This window comes from Chiloscyllium plagiosum, unplaced genomic scaffold (assembly GCF_037043375.1).
Source record: "Chiloscyllium plagiosum isolate Xiang-an unplaced genomic scaffold, Cpla_swu_hap1 HiC_scaffold_36, whole genome shotgun sequence".
Taxonomy (NCBI): domain Eukaryota; kingdom Metazoa; phylum Chordata; class Chondrichthyes; order Orectolobiformes; family Hemiscylliidae; genus Chiloscyllium; species Chiloscyllium plagiosum.
The window spans coordinates 41002762-41021288 of record NW_028270174.1 but is presented as its reverse complement, the minus strand read 5'-3'; the positions used below and the strand labels follow the sequence as shown (position 1 = coordinate 41021288).

The 18527-nt window shown below is 39.2% G+C and overlaps 1 protein-coding gene across 12 annotated transcripts in view; it reads left to right on the top strand.

Annotated features, from left to right (window-relative positions):
- Window positions 1-18527, top strand: part of bltp1 (bridge-like lipid transfer protein family member 1) — a 434366-nt gene that overhangs the window by 239943 nt on the left and 175896 nt on the right. For all 12 annotated transcript variants that reach the window (XM_087980106.1, XM_043674037.2, XM_087980105.1 and 9 more), the window contains 5 exons: window positions 769-896; window positions 1700-1902; window positions 7416-7613; window positions 13008-13219; window positions 17997-18148. In XM_087980106.1, coding sequence (XP_087836232.1) covers window positions 769-896; window positions 1700-1902; window positions 7416-7613; window positions 13008-13219; window positions 17997-18148 — 893 coding nt within the window. The remainder of the gene's footprint in view (window positions 1-768; window positions 897-1699; window positions 1903-7415; window positions 7614-13007; window positions 13220-17996; window positions 18149-18527) is intronic.

The following is an 18527-nucleotide window of genomic DNA, read 5'->3' as shown; positions in this document are numbered from 1 at the left end:
TTATGGACAAATAATTTGACGCGTGCACATGCTTGTGCACATTGGGTTAAACTCACTAATTATTTGATGACCAAAGATTTTAATAATCGATTTTAGTACAGTAAAATACATTTAATTTTGTTTGGTATCTTTGTATGATGAAGTAGGAACAGCATGACAATATGCTGTGGTGGCATTAAGTCTCGAAGGGCTGCCGGGTGTATACTATGCATCAGGCACTCCCATCAGCATTGGGAGGAGGATGCTAGTTTGATAGTAGAGCTGGTGGAGTTTGGGTAGTGAAGTGTTCTTTAGAAAAAAAAATTCAAAATGGCTTTTTATACATCATTCCTTCTGAAAAAGCAGTTTTAGTTGAAGCACTCCCTTGGCATTGCAAATTCATGATGTGATAGGAGTCTTGTTTGATAATTTTCTTGACAAATCATTGCATGACTTATGTAGTTTAGCAACACAGTAATTACAGTATTGGATTAGCAAGGCAGAGATCATGCAAAATTAGATCTGATTTGTGGGCTGGTACCAGGTAAATCAGCCATGACGATGATTGGAAAAGTTCAATTGGTTAATTGTGCTTTGAATGAAGAAAGTTGGTATTCCATATTCATTGTGACCTAGATGTGACTCCAGTCTCACATTAAGTGGTTAATTCATAACATGCGGCAGCTATGAATGGACAGTTAGTTCCTCAGAGTCATTGTCTTTCGTATCTCATTTTTAAAATCTGTAATACCAAGAACCTATATTAAGCTTCTTATTGAAAACCTACAGGTGAATTTATGTCTTTTGCAAGCATCAGTGGAAAAACCTCCAACGTCCAGTACAAACAAGAATGTTACTCAGGTTTCTCTGGTTGCACTGTGTTTTGACAGAATTTCTACACAGATTCTGATGAACAGGTAAATTAATAGAACTTTGATTTGGTTGGCACAGTTTTAGGTATTCAGGGTACATAATTAAGGCCAATTGCACCAGTAAATTTGTTGCTTCCTGCTATAAGAGTGTTAATACTGCTAACAATGCCATTTTTTTTAAAAAAAGACTGCTTCAAGTTTCAGAATGCTGTGCTTGGGGCATGTGGTTTTAAGGATGTAAATATTATCTTCAAGATTTTTAAGATCTAAAACATTTCTTGAAAACTTTACCAGTTTGTAAATATTTCAAACCACGAATCACATCATTCTGCTATATAGTAATCCGTTTTGGAAAAGGCAGTTTATTGTGTTAGTATGTTACTTTTTGAAGTGATCTTATGGATCTGTATAAATAAACATAGAACATACAAATTTATTTCAAAGATTGATATCACATGGGTGTTACTGTTCATAAATTTTTAAAATCAAACTTAATGAATTGCTTTTGTTACTCAAGTGAAAAATAATTTGCTATAAGATGGACAGTTTAAGTCTGACTTTGTTAGAAACTATGGTGGATTTTCACTCTTCACAATTCAATTATGCATGGCATTCGACATTTTTTACAAAAGAAAATCTTATCCTCAAGTGGCTAAAAGATGATCTCACAAGAGCCATTTGCTTATTGAGATCTGGAAAAATAATTTTGATGCAGTGCATTATATTTTAAAATGTGGTTTATCTTCGAGTTTAGGAGGATATTTCCTATTTGAGCTGGAGATACATATGCCATGAGTGTTGTGTTTGTAATTAGTCTGAATTTTGTCTTTTTCAACTCTTGTTCATAGGGGTATAGTAGAAGATGGAAGCAGCAACCTCGATGCAGGCAAAGCATCTGTTGTGTTTGATAAATATATAAATACTAGTAAGATGCAGCCACAGTCATCTGGCTCCTTGAGGTCAAATTCTGGAGCAGAGAGGGGAAAAGAGTTGGCTGCCAAACTCAATGTCCATCGCATACATGGTCAGTTACGAGGTCTTAATACAGCAGGTAAGATGTATAACTAATAATAGTAATGACTCATATTTATCCTTCGACATTTTTGTTTCAAAAGGTAAATGACCATTTATTACTGTACTAATAATATAAAATTTTACAAAAAAAACTAAGTTGGACATGCATCGTATACTTGTCTGTATTTTAAAATTACGACAAACAGTCAAGAGTAAGCTAGTTATATGTTGAAAGGTATCAGTTGGTATTTGTAATAGTTACCAGAATCGTAGCAGATGAAAGAAATGTTGGAGTTGCTGACCTAAGACCATAAAGGAGTAGGTGTCGGCCATTCAGCCCCTTGAGCTTGACCCACCATTGAATTAGATTATGGCTGATCTGCTACAGGCCCCGACTATTACTTTCCAGCTTTTCATAATCCTCAATGCTCCACTATTTCAAAAATCGATGTACATCTTTTTAAATATTTTCGGTATTTGCTTGCCACAACACTCTGGCGTGGAGAATTCCAGATATTTGCTGTCCTCTGGGAGAAGTACTTTTGCATTTTACTTTTAAGTAAGTGCCTCCTTATTCTGTAACTCTGAGCTATGATTAGAGATTTCCTCACTTGTGGAAACATCTGCTCTACATCTATGCCATCAAGCCCCCTCAGAATCTTGTATGTTTCAAAGAGATCATTGGCTAGGCCACTTTTGGAATACTGTGTCCAATTCTGGTCTCCCTGCTACAGGAAAGATATTGTGAAACTTGAAAGGATTCAAAAAAGATTTACAGGGATGTTGCCAGGGTTGGAGGGTTTGAGCTACAGGAAGAGGCTGAATTGGCTGGGGGCTATTTTTCCTAGAGTATTGGAGGCTGATGGGTGACCATATTGAGGTTTATAAAATCATGAGGTGCTTATATGAATATTCAAGGGCGTTTCCCCAGAACAGGGGAGTCCAAAACTGGAGGGCGTAGGTTTAAAGTGAGAAAGGAAGGATTTGAAAGGAACTAAGGGCCTACCTTTTTCGCGCAGATGGTGCTGCATGTATGGAATGAGCTGCTTGAGGAGATTCTGAAGGCTAAAGTTGCAACATTTAAAAGGCATCAGGATTGGTATATGAATGAGAAGGGTTTAGAAGAATGCAGGCCAAATGCTGGCAAATGGCACTAGATTAATGTAGAATATCTAGTCTGCATGGACAAATTGGACCAAAAGGACTGTTTCCATGCTGTACATCTCTATGGCTTTATGACTTATAAGATCACCCCTCATTTTTCCAAATTGTCATGAATAAAGGCGTAACTTTTTCTTGCTAAATCAAACCCTTCATCCCAGGAATCAGACTAGTGAATCTCTTTGAATTGCCTTCAATGCCAGTATACCCTTTTAAATAAGGGGATCAAAACCGAACAAAGTTCTTTGGGTGTGGCCTCGCATTGTTGCAACAAGACAAATTTTTGACCCTAAACCCCTGGCAATAAAGGAAAAAATTCCATTTGACTTCTGAATTAGCTGCGTACAAATATTCCATGTTTCATGCACAAGAACATTCAGATCTTTCTGTGCTGCAAGTATTTTTGGGAATGTCTCTCCATTTAAGTTTGCCTTTTGTTTATTCCTACAAGTGCATGAATCGCTCTCTTTCCTACATTAAATACTATCTATCATATTTTTGCACACTAACTCTAGCCTGTCTGCGTCCCCTTGCAGATTCCCTACATACTCATCACAACATGCTCACACACTTATTTTTGTGACATCAGCAAATTTTGATACATTGTATTCCTACCCCTTCTCCAAGTCATTAACATAAATAGTAAGTAATTGAGGTCCCAGGGCTGATCTTTGTGGCACTACACTAGTTACGTCATTTGATCTTGAAAAAGACACATTTGTCCTGACACTGCCTTCAGTGTGTTAACCAATCCTCAATTCATGTTAATACATTGTTCAGAATTCCGTGAGCTCCTATCTTTATATGGCATCCTATCAAATACTTTCTGAAAACACAACTACATTAAATAAACCACTTTCCCTTTCTCTGGTATCAGTCTGTACTAGCTATAAGATGCACTGCAGTTACACTCAAACCTATTCCAACAGCACCTTTCAAATTTGTGATCTCTGCCACCTAGAAGGACAAGAGCAGTAGAACGTGGGAACACCATCTGTAAATTCCTCTCCAAGCCACAAACCCTTCTAAGTTTATGTTCTTTTTACTGGGTTGAAATCTTGGAACTCCCTTCCTAACACTGTGTATATCCCTATGTCCCAAGAAGTTACTGAACCAAACAATAGATGGAGTAGGAAGTGTTTTTTTTAAACTGTACAATACGAGATTTAATTTCGCACATTTGAATTCACAAGTTAGAAGCAGCTTTTAGAAGGTTAAACGTACCTGTGTGCTCAAAATCAAAACCATTGGAGATCAAAGCTGAAGCATCGTCTAGCCTTTTCACTTTTTTAAAATCCTTTTCTTAGTTATTTCAACATTACAGTAACACTGTTGCATTTAAGTAGCAGCTTTGATTTGATTGACTATCCCAAGGCACTTCACTGAATAATTATCAAACAAAGTTGGCCATCAGATCAAAGAAGAAAATATTTGGACATAAACCCAAAATTTGGTTGAAATTGATAGGTTTGAAAAAGTGTCAGAGTCATAGAGGACTACAGCACTGAAAAAGGCCATTTAATCCATCAAATTTATGCCACTCAGAAACAACCATCTAACTATTCTAACCAAGTTTTACTTGGCCCATAGCTTCGTATGCCTTGCCATCACAAGTCTCCATCTCAAATACCTCTTAAATGTAATGAAGATTTCTGGCTCTACTGTCCTGAGAGGCAGTGAGTTCCAGATTCATGCACCCCTCTGAGTGAAAAGATTTTTCTACTCATTTCTTGTAAATCTTCCCATTACCGAAACCATGCTGACTGTTCTAGATTAATCCCTCCTCTCCAAGTACAAATTAAGATTTTATCTCTCCACCTGGGTGCTTCTTGCCTCTGTTCCTGATGAAGGGCTTTTACCCGAAACACCAAGATGCTGCCTGACCTACTGTGCTTTTCCAGGACCACTCTGATCTAAACTCTGGTTTCCAGCATCTGCAGTCCTCACTTTCGCCAAGTACAAATTAAGTCTGTTCCTAAGAACCATGTCTGTGTGGATTTCCTCTGTATGGTCCCACAGTCCAAAGGTATGCAGGTAAGGTGGATTGGCCATGCTAAACTGCCCATTGTGTCCAGGAATTTGTGGTAAGGGGACTAGCGATGGGGAATGCATGGTTACAGGAATAGGAAAGGGGATACTTTTGGGGAGGATGCTCTTCAGATGATTGTTGTCGACTCCATGGGTTGAATGGCCTGCTTTCACATTGTAGCGACTCTATAATTCTATAATTGTTTCCCCACCACCTGTGTTTAACTGACTGACTTGTATTTTCCTGGTTTAGACAATAGGTGCAGGAGTAGGCCATTCTGCCCTTCAAGCCTGCACCACCATTCAATATGATCATGGCTGATCATCCTTAATCAGTATCCTGTTCCTGCCTTATCTCCATATCCCTTGATTCCACTATCCTTGAGAGCTCTATCCAACTCTTTCTTAAATGAATGCAGAGACTGGGCCTCCACTGCCCTGTGGGGCAGAGCATTCCACACAGCCACCACTCTCTGGATGAAGACGTTTCTCCTCATTTCTGTCCTAAATGGTTTACCCCGTATTTTTAAGCTGTGTCCTCTGGTTCGGGACTCACCCATCAGCGGAAACATATTTCCTGCCTCCAGAGTGTCCAATCCTTTAATAATCTTATATGTCTCAATCAGATCCCCTCTCAGTCTTCTAAACTCAAGGGTATACAAGCCCAGTCGCTCCAGTCTTTCAGTGTAAGGTAATCCCGTCATTCCAGGAATTGACCTCGTGAACCTACGCTGCACTCCCTCAATAGCCAGAATGTCTTTCCTCAAATTTGGAGACCAGAACTGCACACAGTACTCCAGGTGTGGTCTCACCAGGGCCCTGTACAGCTGCAGAAGAACCTCTTTGCTTCTATACTCAATCCCTCTTGTTATGAAGTCCAGCATGCTATTAGCCTTCTTCACTACCTGCTGTACCTGCATGCTTACCTTCATTGATTGGTGTACAAGAACACCCAGATCTCTCTGTACTGCTCCTTTACCTAAATTGATTCTATTTAGGTAGTAATCTGCCTTCCTGTTCTTGCCACCAAAGTGGATAACCATACATTTATCCACATTAAACTGCATCTGCCATGCATCTGACCACTCACCTAACTTGTCCAGGTCACCCTGTAATCTCCTAACATCTTCCTCACATTTCACCCTGCCACCCAGCTTAGTATCATCTGCAAATTTGCTAATGTTATTACTAATACCATCTTCTATATCATTAACATATATTGTAAAAAGCTGCGGTCCCAGTACTGATCCCTGCGGTACCCCACTGGTCACTGCCTGCCATTCCGAAATGGAGCCGTTTATCACTACTCTTTGTTTCCTTGTTTATCCCTTGCTTTCAACTTAAATAACAGTACCACATTGGCTGTCCTCCAGTCCTTTTGCAGCTCCCCTGTGGCCAGAGATGAGTTGAAAATTGTTGCTAATGTCCCTGCTATGTCTTGCCTCGCCTCATTTGCACAAATGAAGTACAGTTCATCCAGCCCTGGAGAGCTATCCACTTCTAAGCCTGCCAAACCACTCAGAATCCCGTCATTGTCTACATTTCTATTCTCCCAGATTTCTATATGCGCATCGTTCCTCTCACTAGTGAGCACCCACACAAAGTATTCATTTAGAAACCTAGCTTTGTCCTATTCCTCAATGCACTGTGGTCCTTAATGGGCCTACGCTTTACCTAGTTATCCTTTTATCATTTATATACTTGTAAAATAACTTAGGATTTTCTTTTATTTTGTCTGCAATTATTCTTTCATGGCCTGTTTTGTTCTTCTGATTTCCGTTTTAAGTTTCCCCTTGCATATTCTGCCCTCCTCTAGGGATTCTGCTGTTTTGAACTCTAGGTATCTACCAAAAGCCTCCATTTTTCTCTTTATCCAAACCTGTATATCCCTTGATATCCAAGATTCACAGGATTTGATGGTCCCACTTTTTGTCTTTACTGAAACACGATGGCCTTGTACTCACCCTGTTTCCTTCTTAAATGTATCTGCTCAAAAGTGTCTGGAAGAAGACAGTTTGCAGAGGCCACCAGGTACAGGGAGAGAATTCCAAAGTTTTGGGCCTAAATCGATGAAGCTACGATGGCCAGAAGTGGAGCAATTTAAATCATAGATGCCCAAAGAACTAGACTTGATGGAGTGGGTTTATCTCCAAGGACTTTATCTACTGAAGAGTATTATAATATTATTTACAGAACTTTTGCACAGAAGTAATGGTGTTTGAAATTTATGTTTTGTTCATTCAAAAAAAAATGCTATATAAAACATAAATCTATAGAACTAAATGGTCTGCTGTGTATTAAAATTGTTCTGATAATATTTAAGAATGAGAATCCTGATATTGATTTAATGCTTTTATTCAGATTTAGGAATTTGTTCTATTACTGCAATCCCTTTTGAGAAGTCAAAAGTTCTTTTCACTTTGGAGGAACTGGAAGATTTTACTTTCGTGGATGAAGCTGAGCCACTTAAAACTGCAGACACGACTAAAACGTCACAGAATATGGAAAAGTGGGGATGGATCATGTTTGAGTGTGGCATTGAAAATTTGACTGTAAAAGGTAGAATTTTATCTATCTTTTCTGTATAGTTCACAACAAATGTGGTAGTCTATGCATGTGGCCACATTACGCTATAACAGTTGCTATAAATGAGATTATTGTACAGCATACGAAATAAGACCAGGAATAGACCATTTTGAATGTTTTGTTTCACCCATCCCACTCCCGGATTTAAAAAAAATCATGAAGATTAATAATCATCAGAGTGAAGGTATTCCATCATATCTCCATTTTAATTGGAAGACTTTGTATTTTGAATAGTGTCCCCTCGTACTATATAGCCCAGTGAGGGAAAACACTGTCTTAAGTTAATCCTGTCTAGATCCCTCAGAATCCCAGGTTTCATTCAAGTCACCTCTTACTGGAGTTGTTCTAAACTCCAATAGATAAAGGACTGCTCAAACTTGCCTTCCAAGAGGACTGCTTCATTCCAAGAAGCAACCTCCAGTGCAAGTAGTTACTCCTTAAATAAGGAGATTAAATCTATATGCAGCATTCTAGGTGTGATCTCACCAGTGCTTCATGCTGCAAAAGTAAATAATAGCAAGACTTCCATACTTTTATACAACATCCATTGTGCAGGAAAGGCCAACATTCCATTTCCTTGTCGAATTACTTGTTATATCTGCATATTGAGCTTTTGTGATTCATGAGCAAGGACATCCAGATACCCCTGTACTCTGTCTCCATTTATATATTATTCTATTCCTTTCAAAATGGATAATCTCACATTTCCCCATATTATACTCTATCTGCTAATTACTTGTCAATTCACTTAATCTGTTTTATAACCCTTTGCAAACTCGGTACTCCTTAAAACTTGTTTTCGTATCTCTTTTTGTCTAATGAGCAACTGGCTGCCATTCACTCAGAACTAAGTGATTCCACAACCAGCTGATCAGGTTCTGCAGTCCTGCCACATCCAGTTGTGATGGGTGGTGGACAGTTAAGCATCTGACTAGAGGAGGAGGCTCTACAAGTATCACCAACTCAATGATGGAGAACCCAGCACATCACTGAAAAAGATGAGTTTGAAGAATTTGTCTCCATTTTTAGCCAGAAGTGCCAAGTGAATGATCCATCTTGGACTGCTCTGCAGGTCCTCCCGTCATAGTTGCAAGTCTTCAACCAATTCAGTTCACCGCAGGTAATATCAAGAAATGGCTGAAGGCACTGGATATGGCAAAGTCTATGGGCTATGACAGTGTTCCAGTGATAGCATTGGAGATTAGTGCTCTAGAACTCCACCGAGCTGAGCTGTTCCAGTACAGCTACTACATTGGCAGTATGGAAACTTGCAGTATGTCCTGTATAGCCAAACAGAACAGATCTAATCCATTTGTCACCCCATGACTATATTCTTGGAAATCAGTAAAGTGATGCAAGAGGTTATCGGCAATGCTATCAAGCTGCACTTGCTTGATAATAAACTAATTGAAGATCAGTTTGGGTTCCACTAGGTCCATGAGCTCCTGTCCTCATTACAGACTCAAACATGGTCAAAAACTAAATTCCAAAGGGGAAGTGAGCATAAATGATAGCAAGGCCATATTTGATGGAGTGTGGCATCATGGAACCCTAGCAAAACAGGAGTCGATAGGAATTGGGGAAAGCACTCTGCTAGGGTTGGAATCATAACTAGCAGAAAGGAAGGTGTTTGTGGTTGTTGGATTCAGTCATTTCAACTCTAGAACACTGGGTTCCTCAGTGTAGTGTCATTGGCTTAACCATCTTCAGCTGCTTCTCAGTGATCTTCCCTCTATCATTAGGTCAGTTCATTGATGGTTGCCTTATGTTCAGCAGCAATTTTTATACCTCCGATACTGAAGAAGTCCATGTTCATGTGCAACAAGTCCTGGACAATATCGATGCTTGGCTGACAAGTTGCAAGTAACATTTGTGCCACACAAGTGCAATGCAGTGACCATCTCTAAGAAGAAAGATTCTACTCATCATGCCTTGACATTCAGTAGCATTGCCATTACTGAATCCCTCATTTTCAACATCCTGGGAATTACCATTGACCAGAAACATAACTGCTGTGCCTCCAAAGACAGGTCAGAAGCCAGGAATGCAATGGGAAAACCACCTCCTGACTTCCTGAAGTCTGTCCACAAGTCAGGAGTGTGATGGAATACACCTCACTTGTCTGGATGACTGTAGCTCGAACAACTCAAAAAGCTTGAGTACTGTCGAGGGCAAAGCAATCCACTTGATTATTATCTCATACCAAACATTTACTCCCTCTGCTGCTGGTACACAGTAACAGCACATTGCACTGCAAACGTTCACCAGTGCTTCTTAGACAACACCTTCCAAACCTCCGTCCACTATCAGCAGCACGTACATGGGAGCAATGATCATGTACAAGTTCTGCTCCAAGCCACTTACCATCCTGACTTCTAGACATATTGATGTCATCCCTTCATTGTTTCTGGGTAAAATTGTAGTTTAGTCTTCTTAATTGAGAAGGATATATTGGCACTGGTGGGGGTGCAAAGGACGTTCACTAGTTTGATTCCAGAATTGAGAAAGTTGCCTCACGAGGAGAGATTTGAGTAAACTGGCACTAAAATAATTGCAATTTAGAAGAATGAAGGGGGAAATCTTATACAAACATATAAAATTATGAAGGTAATAAATAACATAGCAGGGAGTTGCTTCTATTGGTGGATGAAACTAACTAGGAGAGGTAGTCTCAAAATAAGGGAGAGCAGATTTAGGACTGAGTTGAGAAAGAACTTTTTCACCCAAAGGGTTGTGAATCTATGGAATTCCCTGCCCTGTGAAGCAGTTGAGACTATCTCATTGAATGACTTTGAGGCAAAGATATATGAAAAGTGAAGGAATTAAGGGTTATGGTGAGTGGGTGGTAAAGTGAAGTCAAGAGTGTGATACTGAATTCAAGATCAGAAATTCTTGATGAAGGGCTCTTGCCCGAAACATCGATTCTTCTGCTTCTCGGATGCTGCCTGCATGCTGTGCTTTTTCAGCACCACACTCTCGACTCTGATTTCCAGCATCTGCAGCCCTCACTTCCTCCTGCGTAGTTAAATGGAACTGAGTCCACAAAAAATATCTGACATGATCTGGTTGAATGGTAGCTGTGATGTGGCGATGCTGGTGTTGGACTGGGGTGGGGGCAAAGTCTTCTGTCACATGACACCAGGATATAGTCCAAGAGGTTTACTTGAAATCCCAATCTTTTGGAGCACTGTTTCTTTATCATATAAAGTGGAGGGAAACACACAGGCACAGAATTTACATGAAGAAAGATAATGATAAGATAATTCCAAGTAATTGTGAGTGGAGTGTCAGCAGGCTGAATAACGAGTCTATGCAACTGATCAAAACAGTCCAATGGTGTGAGTAAAGTAATTCATCCCTCCACAACCACCTCAAAATTAGCAGTGCGTATCAATGCAATTCACGAAGACTTTTTTGACTCCACCTCCCTAGCCTTCAACCTCTAGTATCCACATGTGAACAACACCAGCTACAATTTCCTTTCTAAGCCATGTCGCCTCCTTGGAACTGTGTTGCCATACCTTCACTGCTGATGACTGAAATTCCTGGAACTCCCCACTTCCAGCACTAAAGCTTTACCTGCACTAAATGGACTTCAGTAAATCAAGAAGTGGGATCCTCATCATCTCAATGTCGATTGGGGTGGGCAATGAATGCTGGCTTTGCCAGCAGTGCTTACATTCATGAAGAGTACATGATCAGAAAAGAAAACTGAAGGAATCCAAAATGTTGCTGTACCAGGAGTCCACATTTTCTTTACTTTCAAGGTCTCTTCTTGAGATTTTCTTGGTCTACTTTTTGATTTTTAGGACAACATTTTTGTTTTCAGACGCTCCTTTTTAATTCTCACTAACTCCCTGAGCGATGATGTAGTCAAGTAGTAACATTATCTTCAGTGTTTGTATTGACACATGGAATATTTAGACTAACACAGAATCAAAATTTAAAAACTCACCAAAAAGCTTAATAGATATTGCTATATCATTTGTCTTAGTTACAAAATAGAATGAAATCATTAAATTCCTAGCCATCATACTAATTAAATTGCTGAAAATGTGTTGCTGGAAAAGCACAGCAGGTCAGGCAGCATGCAAGGAGCAGGAGAATCGACGTTTCAGGCATGAGCCCTTCTTCAGGCTCATGCCCAAAACGTCGATTCTCCTGCTCCTTGGATGCTGCCTGACCTGCTGCGCATTTTCAGCTCTGATCTCCAGCATCTGCAGTCCTCACTTTCTCCTACTAATTAAATTGGCACAAGACAATAGGGAGAAGTACTTTCTTAATAACGGGCTCACTTCTATACACAAAAATCCATCACTATAAACTTATAGATATGGTAACACATAATATAAACCTTCATGAAATAAAACTGTTGAGTCTTAAATTATGGCATAATGTTATTACAATATCATTTGCTAATCCTTTGTTGAAATGCTTAAAACTGCTCCTCCTCTTTGTTCCCTCTTTACCTACTTTGCAGCTCCTCTTCCTCCTTTCTCAGGCCTTTTCCCCTTTGGAACCGTCTCCCACCCCCCCACCCCAACTCTCCCTGTAGCTCCTCTTCACTCATCATAGCCTTTCTCCACCCATCATAGCTTGACTTCCCAGTCTTGTCTCTATCTTTCCCCAACTTTGGCCTAGCAGCCTCTTTCCCCTGTTATCACTCACCTTCTGAGTGACTCATTTAGAACCCTAGCTACATCCTCCTGCTCAAGGCACGATGGTCCTTAATGGGCCTTACACTTTCCCTAGTTATCTTTTTATTCTTAGTGCACCTGTTAAAGGTGCACTAAGTTAAAAACAAGTTAATAACAAGTTAAAAAAGGCCTCACTTTTTGAAACTTTGGTATTCTGATGGCCAGTGGTCTGCGTAAAGCTGTACAATATCATTTTGTGCTGATATCAAAATCATCATGGGTCAGGTTGGGTTTTTTCTTGCATTTTAATTTTGCAAGAATTAAAATTCAGGTGTTCCTTATGTCAGAACGGCTGAAGGTGATCCTGTTTAGATAATCTTTCTTTCCATTTATAGCTAGCCAAAAGTTCAGCAACCGAATCATATATATATATATATATATATATAGGCTATTATAGGTTTGTGCTCCTCATCAGGCACTGAGTTATGATGAATTTTGTTTTTCGTGGGGGCTGCAAGCTGAGAAAGGTCTTCTTCACTGCTAGCCATTGCTTTGCGTTTTTGAGGGATGATCAAGGAGCTGTCACAAAAAAAGGATGGAAATACATTAGAAATGGGGAAGTCACCTACAAAAACACCTCTTCATTAAATAATATAATACTTAAGTAACATCTGCAAACTAGTTGGAATGTATGATCTGTCAACTGTTGTTACTCTGTTTGGATTCTTAGGAGGAAGACAGTCAGGAGCTATTCTGTACGATGTTTTGGGTGTTCTGGGTAAATCAAATACAGTTGAAAGGAATGGAATGCTAAAATCAGGTGATTCTACTGGTTCTCCAACTGGCAGTGGCTATAGCACTGATGTATCAGAGGATAATCTCCCTCGCGATGAAAAGAGTCCAACTTCAGGTATCAATGGGAATTCAGCATCTGATGATCAGGTAAAAAAATTAACACCACTTGATAAATGCGTTATTAAAATGTAATACCATTCAAACTGCGAGTGGTTTTAATTTTTAATTATTTCTGGTACATATCTGTCTCTAAGAAGAATTACAGCAGTTCATAATGCATAATAAATCTATTTGCAAGTATTTTGAGTTTTGATTCTGAGAACATAATTATAGACCTTAACTGGACCATAATGATCTGCACCTTAGACACTGGCAGTCGGTGTAAAAATCTGATTGCTGAAAACATTGGCACTGCTGTGCCATTTAGTAAATTAAAGGTAGGGCTGGTCTTATGAGAGGACTTGTAGCAGGATGTTTACTGCAAAGTGTATTATTCAATAAATAGCAAGGAAAACAACATCTGTCTACTCAGTCTTTTTTTTTGAAAAAAGAAAGTCTGCTGCAAAAATAAAGGAAATAAGAATGTATGAAGCAGGAGAACAAGTAGGTCATTCAGCCCCTCAAGCCCCACCATTCGATAAGATCACTTGATTGTCCCTTGGCCTCAATTCCTCTTCTGTCAGCTCCTCAGCCCTCAGCTCCCTGATCTTTCAAAAATCCACCTCCATTCTCAATGGTGATCTAGTCTTCACATCTCTGGGGTGAGGAGTTCCAGACATGCATTACCTTCTGGGAGAAGAAATTCATTTGCATCTCAATGTTCAGTGAGCATCTCTTATTCAGTAACTATGCCACTGAGTTCAGGATTTCCCCCATTAGTGGAAGCATCTTCTCTGCACAAAATTTTATATGTTTCAGAACTTGTGTCCAAAAGTACGACAACATTTTCTGAACAAAAAAAACCAAAGAATTGCAGTTCCTGGAAATCAGAAGCAAGATCAAAAATTGCTGGGAAAAATTCAACAGGTTTGGCAGTATCTGTGGAGAGAAAGCAGAGTTAACTTTTTATGTCCAGTAACCCTCCTTCAGAACAGAACTCCGGTTTATCTGTTGGCGTAATCTTGAATGGATTATCACCAGCAGACATGAATTGCCTGCTCTTTTACTGCAGCACATTGGCCTGTGGTAGAGTACAAAAGATGATGCCAGATGCTAGCACTTCCCATTGGCATTTGATTGCTATCCCCTTATCATGAAATGCCACTGTTGATATTAATGAAGCTTGGAATTTGCTAAAAGTTTAATCATTCATGAAATAGCAGCAGTAACATTTCTAAAAAATGTAAACTGCAATTGTTTTGAGACCTCCTCCTCTGCTCAGGTGGCACCTATAAGCAAGATAGGCATGCCAAAAACAAGCATATACTTTGCAAATAGATATTGGATAAACCTATTTTAAGAAATTTAAATAAAAAACAAAATGGTGGAATAAAACTATCAGACATGAAATATTACTTTTATTTTTAATCCACAGATTCTGCCGAGTCTGCTGAATATTATTTCCCCAGCAATTGCTGTTATTTCAAATTTTCAACGTGTAGCATTCTGCTTTTCTGGAAATTTTAACTGTGACAATGTAAATCTGTGTTGTTTATGATGGCATTAAATCCATCAGCAAAATTGCTTATCTTAAAATCAACAGATGGTCAAAAATTCAATGAAAGTGCTTCTGGGTTGAACAGAACTTTCCTCCAATGAAACTGACATTCCCTAGTCTGCTAGGAGAAAGTGAGGACTGCAGATGCTGGAGATCAGAGCTGAAAATGTGTTGCTGGAAAAACGCAGCAGGTCAGGCAGCATCCAAGGAGCAGGAGAATCAACGTTTCGGGCATGAGCCCTTCTTCAGGAAAAAATTCCTGAAGAAGGACTCATGCCCAAAATGTCGATTCTCCTGCTCCTTGGATGCTGCCTGACCTGCTGCGCTTTTCCAGCAACACATTTTCATTCCCTTGTCTGCGTTTGACACTCTCCTGCAGCTTTCCAACATGGTCAAGCTAGAGGTAGAACATAGAATAGCAATAAAACACTAAACAATGAAATTCCAGGTGAGCTACTCAAGCATAGAAAGTCCCGACTACTGTCATGCTTTCATGATCTCCTTCAAGATATGAACTGTTTGACATTTTGCATGGTGCAACAATGGTCATGTTACACAAAAAGGTGACAGCAGAGACGCAACAATGAGACCGCAATTCCCACCTTAGTATCAGTGAGAAGGCAATTGCTAATGTCACAGTTAAAATACTTAATTTACTACCAGACCCACTATCCGGAATTAAAATATGGACTCTATGCTGGCCGATATATCGTGAACATGATTTTTTTCCATGAAAGTGAAAATTGCCATAGCCAAAGAGGACCATCAGCTGCATGCAAGTTAGAGAGTGCGGGACAGGTAACTGGCAGACCGTTTAATCTGAGGCTCACCACACCTTACATGAGGGGTGAGATTGAAAAGGTGGAGCTTTCAGAGTGGCCTCAACTGGTATAGAAATTGAACCTACATTGTTGGCATCACTCTGCATTGCAGACCAGCTATCTGTCTAAAAGTGTGGTGCTGGAAAAGCACAAGCAGGTCAGGCAGCATCCAAGAAGCAGGAGAGTCGATGTTTCAAGCATAAACTCTTCATCATTCCTGATGAACAACTTATGCTCGAAACATCGACTCTCCTGCTTCTCGGATGCTGCCTGACCTGCTGTATTTTTGCAGCGCCACACGTTTAGACTCTTATCTCGACCATCTGCAGACCTCACTTTCTCCATTGCAAACCAGCTCTCTGGTCAAGTGAACTAACTGACCCCATGTAAAGTGTTAGGAGGAGAATATACCTCTTTCCTTTTGTAGATCTTAATAAAGCATTCAGTACTGTCAGCAGGTCAGCACACGAAAAGACTTTGGGGAAATTTGGCTGACCGCCAAAGTTCTCATTCTTACCACTTCCATAATAATGCGGACTGCACTGTATGATTGTATAATTTGAAGTCACCATTTCCAACACCTTCAGGGTGACTGGAGTGGATATGTCTGAGCTCCCATTGCCTCTGGTAGCTGCTTCTGCATGCTCCCTACAGGCATGGAAAGTGTTTACTTACTTAATGGGTCAGATGACACGTTGTACAATAATTCCATGGACCTACATACACTTAACGATTCAACCACTCTGTAAAGAATTCTATGGATTGATCGCCCTCTAAGCAAACCCGTTCCTCCTCATCTGCTTAAATTTGTGACTCCTTTATTCTGAGATTACGCCCTCTGGTCCTGTACTTTCCCACAAGGGGAGACAACCTTTCCAAATCTACCCTATCAAGTACCGAATGAATTTTATATGTTTCAATAATAATAAGATAGTTGCTTCATATCTGGTATCAGCTCAATGAATCTTCCCTGGACTGCCTCCAATCCCAGTATATCGTTCCTTAGATAAGGGACCAAAGCTCTTCACAGTATTCCAAGTGTGGTCTAAGTAGTGCCTTGAATAGTTATAGTAAGAACTTTCTGTTTTAATACTCCATTCCCTTTGTATTAAGTGTCAACACTCCATTTTAGTCCCTGTTACTTCCTGAACTTGTATGCAAGCCTTTTCTGATTTATACATGATGGACCCAAAGTCCCTCTATGCTGTTGCTTTTTATTTTGTTGGTTCTTAAAACTTCCTGTTTCCTCTGGCTTACAACTAATCTTTGTCATATTGTATTCGGGTATTAAATTCTTTCAGTTTAAAACTAACTCTAACTTCCTTGTTGGCTTATTCCTTTCCTAAGATCCTTCTTTCTTACTGAGGTATGTCTTTATTATGAACCATGAATTAATTTCCTCCAGACCTTTCATTGTTCGTCAACTGTCTTTGCTGCAAATTTTTTTCCCCAGGTCACTCCAGCCAGCTCTGTCCTCATTCAAGTTCAGCACAATTCAGTCAACAAATGGGTAGCTGGCAGTAACATGGTTTGATTTGGAATATTTGGTTACAATAGTATATAATTCATAACTTAAAAGTGCTGGACTCTGTTAGGGAATACAATATTCTATTCCTTGGCATTAACATTCACCACCTAGATGGGAAACTGGATCTGGAAAGTGCATCTGGAAATTTGGTGGTGCAGCTGATCCTTTAAATATTGTAAATGTTTTGGATTAAAATTCCATACATCATCTTAAAGTATATGTATTTTGAAAGATCAGGACTCCACTTGAAGCTGTGGCATCCTGCAATCCATTGTAGAAACTATTTGCAGAATCTTATGAGTTTTCTTTATATTCATTGGCCACTAAATACATTAAAATTACACTGAAATAATGAACAAATGCACTTTATGTTCAATTATAATCAGCTGACATTTAGTGAAACCTATACTTGTTGCTCATCTCCTAGATTCAGCTTGAAGTAGCTAGTTTAAACTTCCTCTGAGCTACTTTTTAAAAATTGTAATTATAGCTTCATAGCAAATAATTTAGTATCACTAATCAAATAATGTTTTGAATGTTCTATATTAAACTGTACACCACCCAAAAATTTTATTCTGAAATTAATCCACAAGTTTAATTTTGGAGCAAAACCCACCTGAGAAAAGTGGGCAATGTGGCTGCACCATCCATTGTTTTGATTCTCCAGCAGCTTAGATTCTAAACAGTTACTTCTGGGATGCTTTTTCTTTCTTTGTATTTTAATTTGTTGCCATGTTTACAGGACTGGGCAAACCTAATCAAGTGATATATGCCTATGTTGTTTAGTTGAGATACATTATTATGAAGCTGGTAGTTTGTCATTATCTTCAGAATACCATGTTTGAGCTTGTACAGAAATGGTGATAATATAAAATGACTTTTTACTCATGCTTTGTTTTTTACAATGATTTTGTTCAGGATGAAGGGGTAGAGTCTGATGATCTTAAAAAGGATCTTCCTCTGATGCCACCACCACCAGATTCCAGCAGCATGAAACTTACGATTAGTGAAATTTGGTTTAGCTTTGCAGCACCAACCAATTTACATTCACGTGTCCAGACTTATTCCAGGTAACTGTCTTTCAGTGTATTTGTGGAAATATCTTACATAAATCAATAGAAGGTTTCTGTGTCTTTAAATACCCTTCATAAATAATATTAAATCTGAAGTATTTACTTCTACTTAATCAAGATAACCGCTTGCAAGATGACAATTTCTCTCATTTAAACTGTACTTACAACTCAGAGAACAGACAGCTGAATCAAGCTTCCCTGCCTCTGTATTCATAACACAGTAAAATCAAAACCTTCAAGTACTTTCAAAATTGACCCCAGTGGTTCCCAACCAGACCTTTTGAATAACCAAGCCAAGGCTCGAAATAATCAGTTCCAGATACTGGTTTTGTAGCTTACAAAAAAAAACACCTAACTATTTCTTAATGCAGTAACT